General features: G+C 37.7%; 1 protein-coding gene across 1 annotated transcript in view; it reads left to right on the top strand.

Annotated features, from left to right (window-relative positions):
* ADGRV1 (adhesion G protein-coupled receptor V1) overlaps positions 1 to 17066 on the top strand; it is a gene marked incomplete at its 5' end in the record, with an annotated part of 258760 nt that overhangs the window by 22668 nt on the left and 219026 nt on the right. Inside the window, 10 exons of the mRNA XM_082075144.1 lie at positions 3366 to 3398; positions 5060 to 5186; positions 5273 to 5458; positions 6342 to 6522; positions 7098 to 7261; positions 7830 to 7953; positions 9241 to 9507; positions 12055 to 12181; positions 13833 to 14050; positions 15123 to 15866. Of these exons, the coding sequence (XP_081931270.1) occupies positions 3366 to 3398; positions 5060 to 5186; positions 5273 to 5458; positions 6342 to 6522; positions 7098 to 7261; positions 7830 to 7953; positions 9241 to 9507; positions 12055 to 12181; positions 13833 to 14050; positions 15123 to 15866 (2171 nt within the window). The remainder of the gene's footprint in view (positions 1 to 3365; positions 3399 to 5059; positions 5187 to 5272; positions 5459 to 6341; positions 6523 to 7097; positions 7262 to 7829; positions 7954 to 9240; positions 9508 to 12054; positions 12182 to 13832; positions 14051 to 15122; positions 15867 to 17066) is intronic.

The following is a 17066-nucleotide window of genomic DNA, read 5'->3' as shown; positions in this document are numbered from 1 at the left end:
AACATTGCCCAGGATTATCCTTTGTGATAAAGAAAAACCTTTATGTCCACAGGTAGCTGTTCTATGGAAAAAGTTAAGCTAAGGAGAAAAAAAGTCAAGTGGTTTTCCAGTGAGAGGGATCTCCTTACTCTTGGTCTAGTGCTCTCTCTTCTTGCTGCGCTCCTTGGCTTGGATAAGGAGCTGTCTTAACTTATATCATTACTTCTAAATGCCTTCACCTGGGCAAACCACGAGTTTTGGAAGTTCTGAATAGACCTTTTTTATTCTCTTTCCACACTCCTGTTGTAGGAGTGCCTGAAGGGATGGTTCCAGTATAAGTTGGGAATGACCTATTAGAGAGCAGTGTAGGGGAAAGGGATCTGGGGGTCCTGGGGACAGCAGGATGACCATGAGCCAGCACTGGGCCCTTGTGGCCAGGAAGCCAATGGTATCTGGGGTGGATTAGAAGGGGGCGGTCAGTAGGTCAGAGAGGTTCTCCTGCCCCTCTGCTCTGCCCTGGGGAGACCACACCTGGAATATTGTGTCCAGTTGTGGCCCCTCAGTTCCAGCAGGACAGGGAACTGCTGGAGAGAGTCCAGCGCAGCCACCAAGATGCTGCAGGGAGTGGAGCATCTCCCGTGTGAGGAAAGGCTGAGGGAGCTGGGGCTCTGGAGCTGGACAAGAGGACACTGAGGGGGGACTCATTCATGGGGATCAATATGGAAAGGGTGAGTGTCAGGAGGATGGAGCCAGGCTCTTCTGGTGACAACCAATGGTAGGACAAGGGGCAATGGGTACAAACTGGAACACAGGAGGTTCCACCTAAATTTGAGAAGAAACTTCTTCTCAGTGAGGGTGGCAGAGCCTGGCCCAGGCTGCCCAGGAGGGTTGTGGAGTCTCCTTCTCTGCAGACATTCCAACCCGCCTGGACACCTTCCTGTGTAACCTCATCTGGGTGTTCCTGCTCCATGGGGGGATTGCACTGGATGAGCTTTCCAGGGCCCTTCCAATCCCCGACATTCTGTGATTCTGTGACTTGTTTCACATGCTGTGGAGAGAGAAACAGGACTGAACTGATTCTGTGTACCGAGTGGCAGTTTGGGCTTCTCAACTCTGTGATGAAAGGACCATAGATGAACACAATGTTGTTCTTGACTATTGTCAAGACATGCAGCGAGGGCTGATGTCTGGTGGCCTGGGGGCTGTGTGGTGGTGTACAGCCAGGAGTTCAGCCTGATAATGTGGCCAGTGGGACAGGTAACGGGGCAACCTGGAGACCAGGGCATCAGGCAAGGTCATGGCAGTGGGGCAGGTCAAGCCAGGAAGACACGTCTGGTTTAGGCCAGGTGATGGTCACTACGGTTAGGCACAGCCCAGCAATTGCCAGGCAGGTCCACAGCCAGGAGACAAATCCAAGGTTGAACCAGGAAGTCTCCAAGTGGGTCCTGGTCCAGGGATGTTATGAGAATGTATGTGTGTGTACCTCAGAGCATAGACACAAGGGATCTTGTTGTGTAACTGTTTGTTGCTTATGTATTAATAACTTTATCCTGTTCCCCAGCCCTGCACACAGTGAATGGCCCAGGTGAGGCCGCACCAGCACAGAGCGGGACAATCACCTAGGCTATTTTATGCCTTTTTTGAATAGTGACCAATATTTACTATGTCAGAGCAGTGAATAGCAGTCTGGCCAGTTGTGCAGAGAAAAAATGGTCAGATCAATCAACCAATGAATCAATCAAGTGATTCTGGTGTTGGAAATGGGCCTTGGATGCAGAAACATCCCAAACGGCTGTTTCCTTTAGCAGTGGACGGGCTGAATCTGATTAGTTGCTTCCTAACTTCTAGATTTCGGTCTGACTTACACTGTCACTGTTTTAAAGTAATAAAGCATTGACAGTCTTGTCCTTTCAAAGAACACCTGGAGATGCCCAAGATGCTCCTCTTATGGTTCCTCATGGCCATTTCATGTCTGCTGCCCTCCTGAGATTTCTGTGGTGCTGCCCCTGTGCATCACAGCGCAATTTTATATTCTACCGCAACTCTTCAATTCACCTTAAACAACCTTTTTTGTTTGAGCTGTGTTTGGACTCATGCGTTTTAACTCCATGAGGCTGAAAGAGATTTTATTTCTTGCATGACTTTTCACTTTCTGATGAATTATTGTGTCTTAACTACTTAAGCTTGTACATACATTCAAAAAACTCCCTTGACATAGTGGTTCATTTGCATTATCTGTTGTAAATTGTATTACCAACAGCTTAGTGATGTAATTATATTTTAGCATTACCAACCCTGGAATTTTCTTCTTGGTCTTTTCATTGTGTTAACACCTTGATGGCTTTGGAACACTTCTTCATATGTTTCTGACGTGAGGCCGAATGTCTCAATATATAGTATTTAAAATGTAGCCTCACTGGAAATCAGTGAGAAATTTCTATTAGCTCAGATTGCCTATTTGAAATAATGTATTTTCCTTTATTTTCTCAAACTTTTGAGCAAACTTTTCTCATAGTGAATTCTGGATCTGAGTTGTTTTTGAGATTAATGAAGTCAGAATTTTGCTTTATAAATGCGGCAGTAATGTGTTTATGGTAGGAGATACAGGCTTATATTTCATGTATACTTATTTTAGATCAAGAAAGTCAAAATGCATTATTATCATTGCAGATTACTGACCTTTCTTCTGACTTGATGCGATAGTTTTGTTGTAAGTGCTTGACCGAAACGTAACTATTAAGAGATTAGCAAATACCCTTTTCTTATTTTGATATTTTTATTTGTTATATTTTTCTATTGGTATTTAACTTTGGTAATCTGGTTAACCAAAAAACTGACAAAAATGAAGTTTGATATGATTTTCTGACAAAGTAGTTGTTGATATGTACCCGTTATAATTCCCACCATACTTATTTGTTTTTATCATTACTTTGGCAAATTGATGAAATAACACATTACGGAAGCATGTAGGTTGTTTTTTGTTGTTGTTGTTTGTTTGTTTTAATTGAAGGGCTGTTTATAAATTAGGGCTGCTGATGCAGTTGTGAGTAGGTACAAAGGTTGGCAGCAACTGAGTTTTTGGGGAAGGGCTGGGCAGAGTGTGTTATGAACAGGTCTGGACACACTGAATTGGTCCTCAGGTCATTTCTCCTAACTGGGAACTGCCCACTAGCTAGCATTTGTCAACAGGAAAATGCCAAGCAGGTAGAGGTCCCATAAAAAAGAACATTATAAGCTTTTGGAAAGGAGAAAGAAAACATTTTTATTTTTAATATATATTTTTTTAAATTATATTTTTATTTTCTAAGTTTATACTATTGAATTCTAGCAAGTTGCTCTTTCATTCCTTCCCCCATCCCATTTTTTCTTTCTTTCCGTGCTGACAGGGTAGAGACAGAAAGGTTTGTCGTGTACTTTGGGTAAGTGCAGCAAGCTCTGCTTTGTCTTCAGTGAATCACTGCTCTGTTTTGCAAGTGGTTGGTTTGGACAGAATCTGTCATTTCTTCTTAAGAATCACATTTTCTGCATGCATGCTTGCCCTTCGGTGTTTAATTTGATGGCATGAGGCTCTGGCTTGAAGCCATTTCTTTAATCAGGATCTGTTGAATGTTGAAAGTTAGAAATGCATGGTTCAGTGTCTGATAATTGAGCATTTGATGCAAAAATGGAGTAGCTGTTTTAAACTCCCACAATTATGATTTGCTGCAACTAAGTGACTGAACTCACTTGAATTGTAGAGAAGAAGTTTTCTGTGGTCAAATATGAGTGGTTATCTTGTTTTTGAATAACCTACATTTAGATCTGTTGACATGAGTTATTGTGTCTGCTGACGTATTTTTTTAATGTGCAATAAACATGTCACATTATCCTATTAAACAGATATTTCCTGGTTTGCATCTAGTATCCTGCCTGTAGACTTTGCTAAAAGATACATTGCTATCCATTTTTTTTTGTAAGCTGGGGCATCCCAATTATTTATGAAGTGTTTGTGTAAACAGCTCTGGAACTGATTTTGAATATTGAATATAACAGATCACATTTTCTTTCTACATAAAAAAGTGTTTAATGAAGTCTGGGTTGTAGTGGAGTGAGACCATAAAAATATTTACAATATGTTGGACAAATATTTTGTTGAAATTTCCTTCCAGGATACAGGAATCTAAATACACAAAGCTCCATGTAATGAGCCATAAACCACAAACAAACTGCCTTCCTGATGAGTCCTTCAGTAGTATATTTTCTGGCATTTTTAATGTAATGAACTGAACTATATCAGTGGCTTGAAAATTAAATCTGAGGAAATTAATGAGAAATGTGCAGCATAATTCACGAAATGGCTTTAGGCAGCAGGTTTGTAAGAGAGGAGAAAGAAAATTAAGTCTGAGCTACTAAGAGTAGGTCCAACACTCACCAGAGCAAAACTGGATCCTCCAGGTAGGGTCCTCATCCTACAGAAGGCAGGTTAATGCATAGATGAGGATGAAACCCACACTATTCATAGAATCGTTTTGGTTGGAAAAGACCTTTAAGGTCACCGAGTCCAACCACTAACATGACACTGGCAAGTCCACCTCTAAACCATGTCCCTAAGAACCTCATCTACGTGTTTTTTAAACATCTCAAGGGCAAGTCTCTTCCTACTTGTGTCAATAGTAAATTTTGTGGAAGAGGGTAAGAATATATAGTCATCAATGTAATTTCTATTTGTTTAAATGATTTTGGATTATCTTTTAGGTTTTGATCCAAATGAATAGTTGTAGTGAATATAAGTCTTTTATTGCACAATTCTGTTTCTTTTCCTGTGTGGTGTGTGCATGTGCCTAAAAAAACCCAGATCTCTAACTACAAAAACTATTTGGAAAACAAAGTAACTTCAGAAGCAAAGCTGTTTTTTTTCTTTACAAATGGATAAAGCATACTTATAAGTCTTTCTTAATTGATTTGATTCTTTGCAGGTAATTGTTTCTTTTCATAATTTATTAATAAAATCCGTCAGTATTCTGATGTCCTTCACGCAGGTGCAGATTTACTTGCCAAGCAGAATTATCACTTAAAAAACCCTTTTGCCTTCCTTTTCCAGGGTCAGTGTGGAAAATCAAATACTGAAATACGGGTTTACTACTTGTGAAATAATTATTTTAGAAAATGATGATCCCGGAGGAGTATTCGAATTTTCTCCTTCTTCCAGAGGTCCTTACAGTATCAAGGTAGCTGAGTTATTTCTCTTAATCATTGCAGACAACTTAGTTTAAGCGGAGTGTTAGAAAAAGAAGCTGGATTTTCTTCTTTACAGGAAGGGGAGTCAGTCGAACTGCAGATTGTCCGCAGTAGAGGAAGCCTTGTCAGGCAGTTTCTACGCTACACTGTAGAACCAAGAGACAATAATGAGTTTTATGGAAGCACAGGAATTCTGGAGTTTAAACCTGGTGAGAGAGAGATCATAATTACTCTTCTGACAAGGATGGATGGGATTCCAGAGGTAAAAATTACTATTATTCTGTCTTCAGATTGTATTTGTTTAGGCATACTAATACGTCATTTATCAAAATATAGGCAAATATATAATAGCAGAACCAGTGTGCAATGGCTTTTCTCCAGAATGTCTTTCCAGCCTCCAAACCACAAATGCCTGGATAAATAGCAGGTGTATTTGGGTTCAGTAGTCCTCAGTGATTTTTTTTCTGTGAATGTAAACAGTTATGCTTTGAATCCATGTAAGTTTTTAGTGTCCATGACATTCTGTAGATTAGACTATTATAGTTTAATTGAAGAACCATTTCCCTTTCTTTTTCCTAGTAATCAGCCGCTAGCTTCACTCAGTGCTCTCCAATCTAGACTAATATCTGCCTTATGGATACGTAGACACAATACTTGTTTTAGTGTTCCTTGAATCATTAACTGTGAACTTTTTTCAAGAAACATATAACAACAAAGTCCCTTTAGATTAATAAAGCAAGCTGTTACGTTCTTTCTAAATTAGTGTGCTGTTAATGGTTTTAAAAACTTTGCTTTCCCTGTTACAAAGCCAGAAATGATAATAAACCCTTAGCTTTCAGGGAGAATTACAAATATATATTGCGATAGTGAATTGATGTGATTCTAAGTTAAGTACACAAAGTAAATCCATATCTGCAATGAATTTTGGAGAAAATGGTCCTATCAGAGACAGAAATATCTAATTGTTTTTGTGTTCTGATGGCAAAGTACAAGCACACCGTGCATGTAGGAAGTGTGTGTGATTTTCTTCTGTTTAAACTTGTATCTCTTTCTGCCTGACTAGGAACTGTGCGTGTTTGCCTGTCTGTTTTGGATGTGAATACTGAACATGTATTTTTATTCTGAACTGAGTTTCCCTCTTCCAGCTGGATGAGCTCTATTCTGTGGTACTCAGTAGCTACACCGAAATGCCAGGCAAGATGGGGAATGCCACAACAGTCAATATAACCATTCTGAAGAATGATGATCCACATGGTGTCATTCAGTTTCCACCTGGCGAACTGTCAGTAACAATAAAGGAAAGTAAAGGAGAAATCATCTACACTGGTAATTCTTTTGTTATTAGAGCTCATCTGCTCTCTGCCCCTGCAAGGCTGCTGCTCCCCATTCACGTTTCTAGGACAAAATCTGACTCAAGTCTCCGCTCAGGTCTAGAGTGGTTCAGTGCCAGCAAGACAAGCAGTGGAGCAGGATGGGCTTGGAAAACCAGAGGGACCCATCCAGTAAAGAAATGGCTCGAAAATATTCCAGACAGGAGGGATACAGTGTTGATGTATGTGCAAAGTGCAAGCTGGAAGTAGTAGCTCCAGGAGTAGGTAGTAGCACGAAGAGTAGGGTGCTATGTGAGAGAAGTATAGCAGTAAATCCTCATATGGGTGACTTCAACTGATCTGTTTCTATTCAATTATCAAGTGCTTTTACAGGCAAATCTAGCAAATTTGAACTGTTTTCGTGGTGAATCTTTTATGTCCTTTCAGTAGTGCTTTCATGTATTATTAGTTTTGCAATAAGTGAATTTGCATATAATTTCTTTTTTCTTTGTTTCAGTTTTGTTGACCTTCTTCTTTTTGATTTACATTGTTCTGAAGATGCACACTGACTGTATATATTTGCGTTTTTAGCTGCTTACAGCGTTGTACGGGACCAAGGGAACTATGGCAATGTTAGTGTGTCTTGGGTTGTTGACCCAGCATGTACCAATGACATCTATCCAGAACAAGGGACCATCTTCTTTGATAATCTGGAGTTTTCAAAAAATATCACCATTTATTCACTGCCAGATGAGGTAAACATTTTTACAGGATTTTTGTGTGAGTATTTGGGACAAAGAATAAAATACTTGGGTAAAAGCAAATCGTAAAAGAATTTGAGAAGCTGTGCATACCTCTAAAAAAAAAGTTACAAGCTCAGAGTAATTGAATGTGGTTAAATTAAAGAAAAGTTCATTTGAATAAAACCATTGTTTTGATAGCAGGTATCCTAATTTTTATTTTTCATGTTGATATATTAGAAGTAATATGAGAAATGATTGGAATAAATAATAATAAATAAATGAAGTTGAAAAAATAAGTTATTTGTATCAGAAGCAAGAAACTGCAAGATAACTTTTGGGTCATCTGTATAACAGTTAATATGAGGGGACTTATTTACAGGGATTTTAGGTTGATGATGATTTCTGTGTAACTATATGAGCTGTCATTTGTCATCCCTCTTGACACACTTGAAAATCAATAATTAAAAAAAAAAACCAAAACACTCAGAAATCTCTGGTGTTCAATCCCTTCAGCTGATCATTTTAATTTCTTCATTGTTTTGTATGCAAGAAATTGATTTTGTAATACTTTCTCTTTCAGATACCTGAAGAGATGGAAGTATTTGTCATCACCTTAGTCAATGTTACTGGTGGAGCCAGGCTGGGCAATATAACGAGTGCAATTTTACAAATTACAAGGAATGATGATCCCATTTATTTTGCAGGTTAGGTATCTTTGGTTTTAAGTGTAGACTAAATTATTTTTGTCAGCAACACAGACAGTGGGACTGAGTGCACTCTCAGCAAGTTTGTTGATGACACCAAGCTCTATGTGTGGCCAACATGCTGGAGGGAAAGGATGTCAGCCACAGGGACCTGGACAGGCTGGAGAGGTGGGCCCATGTGAACCTCATAAAGATCAAGTGCCAGGTCCTACACATGGGTCAGGGCAATTCCAAACGCAAATACAGGCTGGGCAGAGAATGGATTGAGAGCAACCCGGGGAGAAGAGCTTGGGGGTGTTGGTTGATGAGAAGCTCAACATGAGCCATGAATGTGTGTTTGCAGCCCATAAAGCCAACGGTAACCTGGGCTGCAACAAAAGGAGTGTGACCAGCAAGTTTGGGGGGATTCTGCCCCTCTGCTCTGCTCTGGTGAGACCCTCCTGCAGTGCTGGTCCAGCTCTGGGTCCTCAGCACAGGACACACATGGAGCTGCTGGACAGGGGCCAGAGGAGCCACAGGAATGACCCGAGGCTGGAACCGCTCTGCTGGGGGACAGGCTGAGAGAGTTGGGGTGTTCAGCTGGAGAAGAGAAGCTCCGGGGAGACCTTCTAGCAGCCTTTCAGCGCCTAAATCAGACCTACGAGAAAGCTGGAGACGTTTTACAAGGGCGTGTAGTGATAGCACAAGGGGTGATGGCTTTAAACTAAAGGAGGGGAGATTTAGATTAGATATAAGGAAGAAATTCTTCCCATGAGAGAAGAAGACCCTGTCCCAGGTTGTCCAGAGAGGTGTTGGATGCCCCATCCCTGGAGACATCCCAGGCCAGGCTGGACGGGGCTCTGAGCAACCTGAGCTGGTGAAGATGTCCCTGTCATGGCAGGGGGGGCACTGGGGGAGCTGGGAAGGTCCCTTCCAACCCAAACCATTCTGTGATTCTATGGTATACTATCACAAACATATTTAATTGACAAAACAGATTATTGAGAAATCCTAAATTCAATAGAGCTATTATGAAACACTCATGTTTTTGTTGTGTTGAATTTGTATTTGTTTCATTCATAACCTCCCCTAATTATCTTTCATTATTCTCTTTGTTGATTCTGGGATTGGTTAGATGGCTAAGTACAACAAAATTGTCTTGTACCTGCAAGTATTTCCATGCTTTTACCACATATGCCTTGTCTTTCACTGAGGAGGAGGATTTTCTTGGGGAGGATCAAGAAAACAGGCCATGTGCAAGGAGCTCAAGCTTGACCTCATGTGGATTTGTTGCTTCTGTATTTTCAGAGCCTGTGACAGTGAGCGTTAAAGAAGGAAGCATTGCAAACTTCACAGTCGTAAGGAACGGATCTGCTGATGTTGCTGTTGCTGTCCAGTATATTACTGTTAATGGAGACGCAACGGCTGAAGAGGGAGACTTTGTTCCTAGTGGAAAGAGAAGTGTTATTTTGTTTGATGTTGGAGAAAGAGAGCAGAACTTATCTGTTTATACTAATGACGATGACACCCCTGAAACTGATGAAACATTTTATATCTTCCTTATGAATTCTACAGGTAAAAGTAATGATTTGATGCATGTATAGTAACTCTTCCCTTGCTGCTATTTTTTACCAGCTTGGTGTTATCATAAGTCAATATACAAATGCCAAATGTTATATGAATAAGGTGTGCTTCAGCATTTCTATACGATTACTGTATGCAATGTGTTTGGATTTTCATCCTGAATTGTTTAATTGGAAACAAACATCAAGTGATACAGCTAAAACCTTTCCAGCAAAAAACAACTGGAGTGAAAGTCTCTTTTCAAATGTAAATGCTTCAAATTAGATGAGGTTTTGACTTGACTACAGAAACACGGGGCCAAAGAATGTTAGTACTGCAACAGTATTAAGGAAAAAGGGATTCTTTTAGACTTTTTGTCATGCTCCAGTGTATACCACACACCGGACTGTTTTTTCTAAAAACAAACAAAACTGCCTTATTTTAGAGAAAAACATGTAAATTGGTCTCTGTTTTATTTTTGTAGTAGGATAATGTATGCATACCTTTTTTTTTTCAGACTGACATGATAGTTTTACAAGGCTTAATCTGCAGAAAAATGTGTGTTAGAAATTACTCAGTGTACCACCAGTAGAGGATAGTTTTACTATCTTAGAAATAACACTGTGTATATCTATATATATGTAGAGAGAGAGACATATGTATTTATATATCTCTACAGACATATGTATATATAGATATACACATATGTGTATATATATATATATTTTTTTTTTTAAGAGAAGTTTCCTCTTAGCAGGAAATGATACAAATTTATTCAGCATATTTCTATTTTTGAAATAGATGTCTTCTGGAATAAGTCATCAGTGCATTGTAATGTTGATGAGAAATTTAAATTAAATATAAGAAACAGGTAAATTTGCCTGGGTTCTGCCTGCTTAATAAAGACTGTCCCCCTGCCTAGCCCTGCCAACATTCAAAGGGTAGTGAGAAAGTCATTTACAACTGTGTTAGCAAATTTTAATGATTTACTGTCCTTCAGGTGTTATTTTCCTTTAGATGAGAGGTCATAACAGGCTGTGAACAGGCTGCATATCTTTACAATGCAAACCAAAACTGAATTGAATAATCCATCAAAACAAGGACTAAGACTGTAATTTAATAAAGCAGTGGAAAACTATCACAATTAACCATCAGACTTTACATTATATTGTGTTGTAGGTTCACAAAATAAAATACCTACCAGGTATTCCATTGAAGATAAGGAAATCTAAAATTGGATTTCTTCATTTAGATGTACATACTAAGTGTCTTAGCCCTCATTACAGTCTTTAATTATCTGATTTGCCATCAATGAGACTAAGAAAGTGCATCAGGCTACACAAAAGTGGGCATCCTGTGGCTGGCCTATGAGTTGCTCACAAGGCTTTATTAATCTCGAGCTGAATCCTGCCCTGGACATTGGTAGCAGGCAGCCAGAGAATTATTGGGGAAATTTTAGCAATTATCTGAGCATAAGGTAGTTTATGAGTTTCTGGAGGTCAGCTTGCATTCACCCTGATACTCAGGTCTCCTGCAGAGCATCAGAACATTTTGTAATGGAAAGGATCGAAGAAAACCATTCTTCTCTCTTCTTAAATTTTCTCTTTGGTGATTTATTTCTACTTCTATCTACTGTTATTTCCTCTTACTACTCTGTTGGGAACATATAATGGCTTTCCTTCTGGCACACTGGTCCTACAAGAATGTGTGGCTCAAGGCTCCCTTTGTTTCTCAAAGAAGGATCACAGCATCGTGCAGCCTCTCTAGAATCACTAATAATATATAATATTTCTATATGTATTCCTGAAAGAAAAAAAAAATGATATGTTGCATATATTTGCTTTGATTATTACATCTCTCTTGAAAATTGTGTTGGACTGTTGCACCTCAGAGAACATACAGGTAGAGATATATGAAGTTAAAGCAGTGAACACATTTTTTAGTTTGGAACAAAAGCTTGTCTAATGCTCTTAAATAGGGTGAAAAATGGGATGGGGGTGTAAACATAATGTATGTCTATGGACATATGAAGAGTCCTGGAATACAGTGCTAAAATATGCACAGAAATCCTACTATCTTTCCCTCTACTTCACAGGTGTCTTATGTTTTTTCCTTCCAGATAGGCCGTGATATGGATATGAATAAACTCTTAGACTGTTCTTGTATTCCATTTAAGTGCAATATTTCAATTCTAGGCCTAAAGGAGAGCTGGAGGCCATGAATACACAATTTTTTTTTTCTTTTGACAACCAATTGATCAAACATGAAGTACTACCTCTCACACAACCCTTTCTGCTCAAAATGACATCTTCTCAGGTCAAGTCACATGTATTTTTTCCTGCAGGTCTTCCGTTTTGCTCTCTGCATGAGATACTACTTAAGTATTTTTACTCTGATTTGCCCCTTAGTGAATATATCAAATATTGGTTTTCACTGATTGTTTTATTGCTGTTCGTTTCTCTGTGTGCATAAAAGCTGTTGATGTGAGAAGGAACCACCTTTGGTTTTAGAGTTACATCAATTTCTGAATTTTGATAAAATTCATCACCCTCTTTTTAGGGGACACTGTCATCTTTAAGGCTGGCGTGGCTACAGTTATTATTGAAGCAAATGATGATCCTAATGGAATTTTCTCCCTGGAGACTTTAGAGAAGCAAGTGGAAGAAGGGAAAAGTAACAATTTTTTGTAAGTAACTTTAAAACAATACTTGACACATTCTTTGAACTGATGTAGATGGTACTTTGTGAATAGAACTTTCATGTAATCCTGTATGAATTTGCATTGATAAAAATGTGTTAAAGGAAAATAGCTTTACCAAATTTTGGACTAAATGATTCGTGAATATATTGAAGACATCAACTGTTTTATTTTCGAGTAGACTGTGCATATTAAAATGTATACATAAATGAATGTCAAAATGTAAATAAAGAACATTGCTGTTTTCTTATATTCTCAGTATACTTTAGATAGAGAGGAGTCTTGATGATTGAGCAGAATATGACCTGGACGAACTGAGAAGAAAAAGTCTTCTCAAAATACAGCTAAAAATGGCTATGTGGTTGCTCTTTTTACACCCTGAGTTGAAGCCTTCCTCTACAAACAACTTAAATTACTGTATTTTTTCTGATAGTTTGTTTTTCTCCTATCTGTTGATAACAGATGGAAGTCTATACTCAAAGTCTTCTAGACTGAAAATACTCTTCCCTAGTCTGACCTCTGAAAGTATTTTCCTTCCAGCCACTGGGAGGTATTCAAGAATAGGAAGGGTTAATAAATGAATTTGCCTGGCATCTTTACTTGTTATGTTCCATAAAGTCAGGATGGGGTTATAATTTGACAAAGATACTGTTTTTATTTTTTTTATTAGGAACACTCTAGACAGGATATAAAGAGAAGTTAGATCACAATAAAGGTGATAGTGTGAATAGTTAGGGATATTTGTTTATTTTTTATATTTTTGTTTGTTTAAGTACTATAAGCAGATGCTTATGAGTGTGAATTAGGCCTTTATACTTGTGTTAAATATCTAAAGAATGAAAAACCTGGAGAAAAGAGGATGTTAAATATATTGTGTCTTTGGTTTTGTTATGCTTGTCCTTTATAATCTTATTTGCAGGATAAATCTTTTTTATTTGATGTCGTGAAGAATGATGATTTGAACTAAACATGTTTATATACAGATTCTTTATGGAAGCACATGATACTAAGATCACCAACATCTGACAGCCTTGCTCAGTCCTCACTAATGGAATAGATTTAGTAGCGAGCTGTTACCAGTTAGCGATACAAAAAATAAAATCTTGCTTTCATTTACTACATCCTTGATCTGGAATACCCACAAATTTCTGAAGGACTTAGACCATAACCCAAATTTAATACCTATATAACAAAGACTTTAAGGAGGTTTGGTGGCTAAAGGGAGAAATGTTTGTGGTTAAATGTAGATGATTCTCTTTCCTGTCTAAGTTGGGCAGTTATATAAATTTTTAATGTTACATTGCAGAACTATTATACATTCATATTTATTATTTACATAATAGAAGTGGAAGACAAACTAATGTTTACCATAACAGTACTACTTTGCATGGACCTGCATTGGTTATGTTTTTTCTAAACTGCCTATGGTATACACAGGAGTAGAATTACATTGTGAAATTGTGGACCTTTGAAGAGGATTGTATTATTGTTCGTGGTTGTATTTATTGATAGCGGTTATATAGAACATCATATGTTATTTTTCACGGTAAGCAAGGTTAGTGTAATCATGTTTTTCTGTTGCTAATGAATGCTGATGTATACCTGCCAAGACATTTACTCTTTCTGTATCTCCGAACAGGGTTTTGAGACACAGAGGACACTTTGGCAATGTCTCTTTGACCTGGCAGCTGTTTGACAATGACTCTGCGCTGAGGCCAGGAGAAGAGTTCTATGAAACTTACGGGACTGTGTGCTTCATGGATGGTGAAGGATCAAAGCCAATCACACTCCATGCTGTTTCAGATAAAATTCCTGAATTCAATGAATTTTATGTTCTAAAGTTGGTGAATGCTTCAGGTATTGTCTTCCATATCACCATTCCCTTCTTCTCTGCTTGAAAATAATTATGTTTAATGAATCAAAAAGAGACCAGCTCTGGAAAGAGCTTTGCCTTGAATCATGTCTTGATATCCTATAATTTTCTGGTAAGCTTTTAGGTTTTGTTTTTCACTTAATTCAGATATATGAATGCAGTTATTCAGTTCCTGAATTACTGTTGCACACATTTTGATGATCTGACCTTTAAAAAGGATGTCTCTTCATGTAGCTGAAGAAAAAATAAATCTATTAAAGGCTATGCATGTCTACTGTAATGGAGGTTGGTTGGTTTGCTTGCTTTTTTCTAGAGTAGGTAAAATGCTTATAGTTACCGCTTCATATGACTTAAATTACAACTACTACAGGTCTCATACTGAGCAGAGTTCCAAATCTCCTGGACTCCTCCCACCTCAGTATTATTTTTGCTCTTCTGTGTCCAGATACAACTGAAAATATGTGTTGACCTTTCCTGTAAGTGAAATCCATATGTGTGTATGGAAGATTTTCTACTTATAACAGGTAGATCACTGCACACTTTGAACATGGAGGTTCACCATTCTAATGGCAGGAGCTGACGGCAGCTTTAATACAGGACTGGTTACTGATTTTGCAAGATATCTCTGCTTCTATTTCAGAGGCAATGGGCCAAATTTTGCCATTCCATGTTGTGCAAGTCTTGGGGCGATATAAGAACTGAATTTGGCCCCATGTTTGTCAAATGAATCAAAGGTAACCTGTCTCACTGACTAATTCAGAAAAACTGGAGATAATCTTGTTTTAGCTGAAAGAAGAATGTGTGTTTTGCAGTTGAAAAATAACATACTGCTTTGTTTTCTGTGAAAATTATCACTATAGTGTTTTGAAAACATTACAGGTAAATTATGTTATTATTAAATCAGAACATTTTCTAAGAGGTCAGAGGCTCTTAAAGAAGGTTTAAGCCTTTTTAGAAACATATTTAGTTAAGAAAACTTTAAGTACTTAGTAACTTATTTCAAACTCCTTTGTTGGAAACCGACCATTAAGGTTTGCTCTAACTTCCATTGTATAGGTGGTTCTCCTGGTCCTGGTGGTCAATTATCTGAAACAAACCTTGCTGTGACTGTGATGATCCCATTCAATGACGACCCTTTTGGAGTCTTTGTTATCGATCCGGAGAGCCAGGACAGAGAGATAGTGGAAGATGTTCTTTCTGAAGATGATCTTTCCTATATTACAGACTTCACCATCTGGAGACAACAAGGCACCTTTGGTGTTGTCCGGTTAGGGTGGGAAATACTGTCCAGTACATTCCAAGCTGGGCTACCATCAATGGTTGACTTTTTGTTGCTGGGATCATTTCCAAGTTCAGTACAATCCCAACCTCACATGAGGCGACACCACAGTGGAACAGACGCTTTGTATTTCAGCGGAAAAGAGGATGCGTTTGGGATTATTGGTCCGGAATACCCGTACAATGGAAATACTGCAGTAACTAATTTTACATTTTCAGCATGGTTAATTCCTAACGTCAGTACTGATGGTTACATCATTGAAAAGGACGATGATAATGGGACCTTATATTATGGTGTGAAAGTCCAAACAAATGATTCTCATGTTTCTGTAGTGCTTCATTATACAACATTAGGATCCAATATGACATATATGGCTAAAGCAACAGTACTGAAATATCTGGATGAAAATACTTGGCTTCACCTTCTGATTACTCTGGATGAAAGTATAATTGAATTTTACATGGATGGAATTCCTATTCTGGGAGGAATGAAGAGCCTTAAAGGAGAAGCAATTGCTGATGGTGAGCCAATAACCTGCATTATTTTTCTTCGTAAAGTTCTGCAACGTATAGAAGAGTCTAGCTCCTTGACAGGTGTACTCAAGATACTGAAATTATTATATCAGTTTAGTTAATTGAAAAGAATGGATAGAAAATTCTGATGTTTTTCAAAACACATATGCAAATTAGAGGTGTGAAAGTTCAAAAAAATTCAAAAATGTATGAAAACTTGGCTTGCAATGGTTTTAAAATAAATTAATAATTTATTATTATATTTATGTATGCATGAATATCACATATACATACAGCTATATATCTTTGCAATTAATAATTTGTGTTAAGATATACAGCACTGTAGCTGAGAAATGACACTTTCTTCTCAGTTTCTGAAACAAAATACAATAACAATTTTGTTTCTGGTTGTGTATTATTTTAAACTAAGCCAATACCTTGTAAGCAGTAGATTTTTTCAGGGCATAGATTTACTTAAGTATGTATTTATATTGTATGTTAAAATTATGCATGTAAGTTTAATAGTATTCCAAGGAACTTCATCATATGTTCTTTAGTTTATAGAACTGGGTAGTCCCAGATGTGCTTTTAGTCATAGGTAACAATTACAGATATTCAATCTGAACTAGCATAGTAGTGACCAGAGAAATATCGGAACAATTCCTTTATAAAGTCAGATATTATGTGGTTGGAATACATTTATATGTATTCTTTCTTCTGTTTACCAGTTTTCCACATACATTTTTTTAATTGGAGATCATTGCCATCCTTTTTCCTTTCTTCTCACCTTCAGTTTCACATGCTTTCTTTGATGGGGATAGACAGAGAATGATTATTGAATTCTTAAATGCAGCCTCCTGTTTATAATGAAAGAAGGAGAATTAAAGAAGATACAGTGACGTTTAAACATGTATACATCTACATGCATATATGTCCACAGACACAGAGTGATAATAGAGAAGAGACTTCATTAATTATATAATGTAATATTTTATTTCTACCTCTAAACTTCCAGTAGTTTAATTCTGAGAAATAAATTTGCCCTCTATAACAAGATAGTGCCTCTGCAACTAATAATTTCCATCAGACTTGCAGTACTGTAGCTAAGATCTTTTTCCCCCCTCAATTTCTAAAACAAAGATGTGTGAAATGCAATAATGATTTTGTTGCTAGAAGGATATGTCTGAGTCCTTGTAAATTTTCTGTATT

The sequence above is a fragment of the Streptopelia decaocto genome, assembly GCF_964273445.1.
Source record: "Streptopelia decaocto genome assembly, chromosome: Z".
In the NCBI taxonomy this organism is placed as follows: Eukaryota; Metazoa; Chordata; class Aves; order Columbiformes; family Columbidae; genus Streptopelia; species Streptopelia decaocto.
This window is presented reverse-complemented; position numbering and strand designations above follow the sequence as displayed.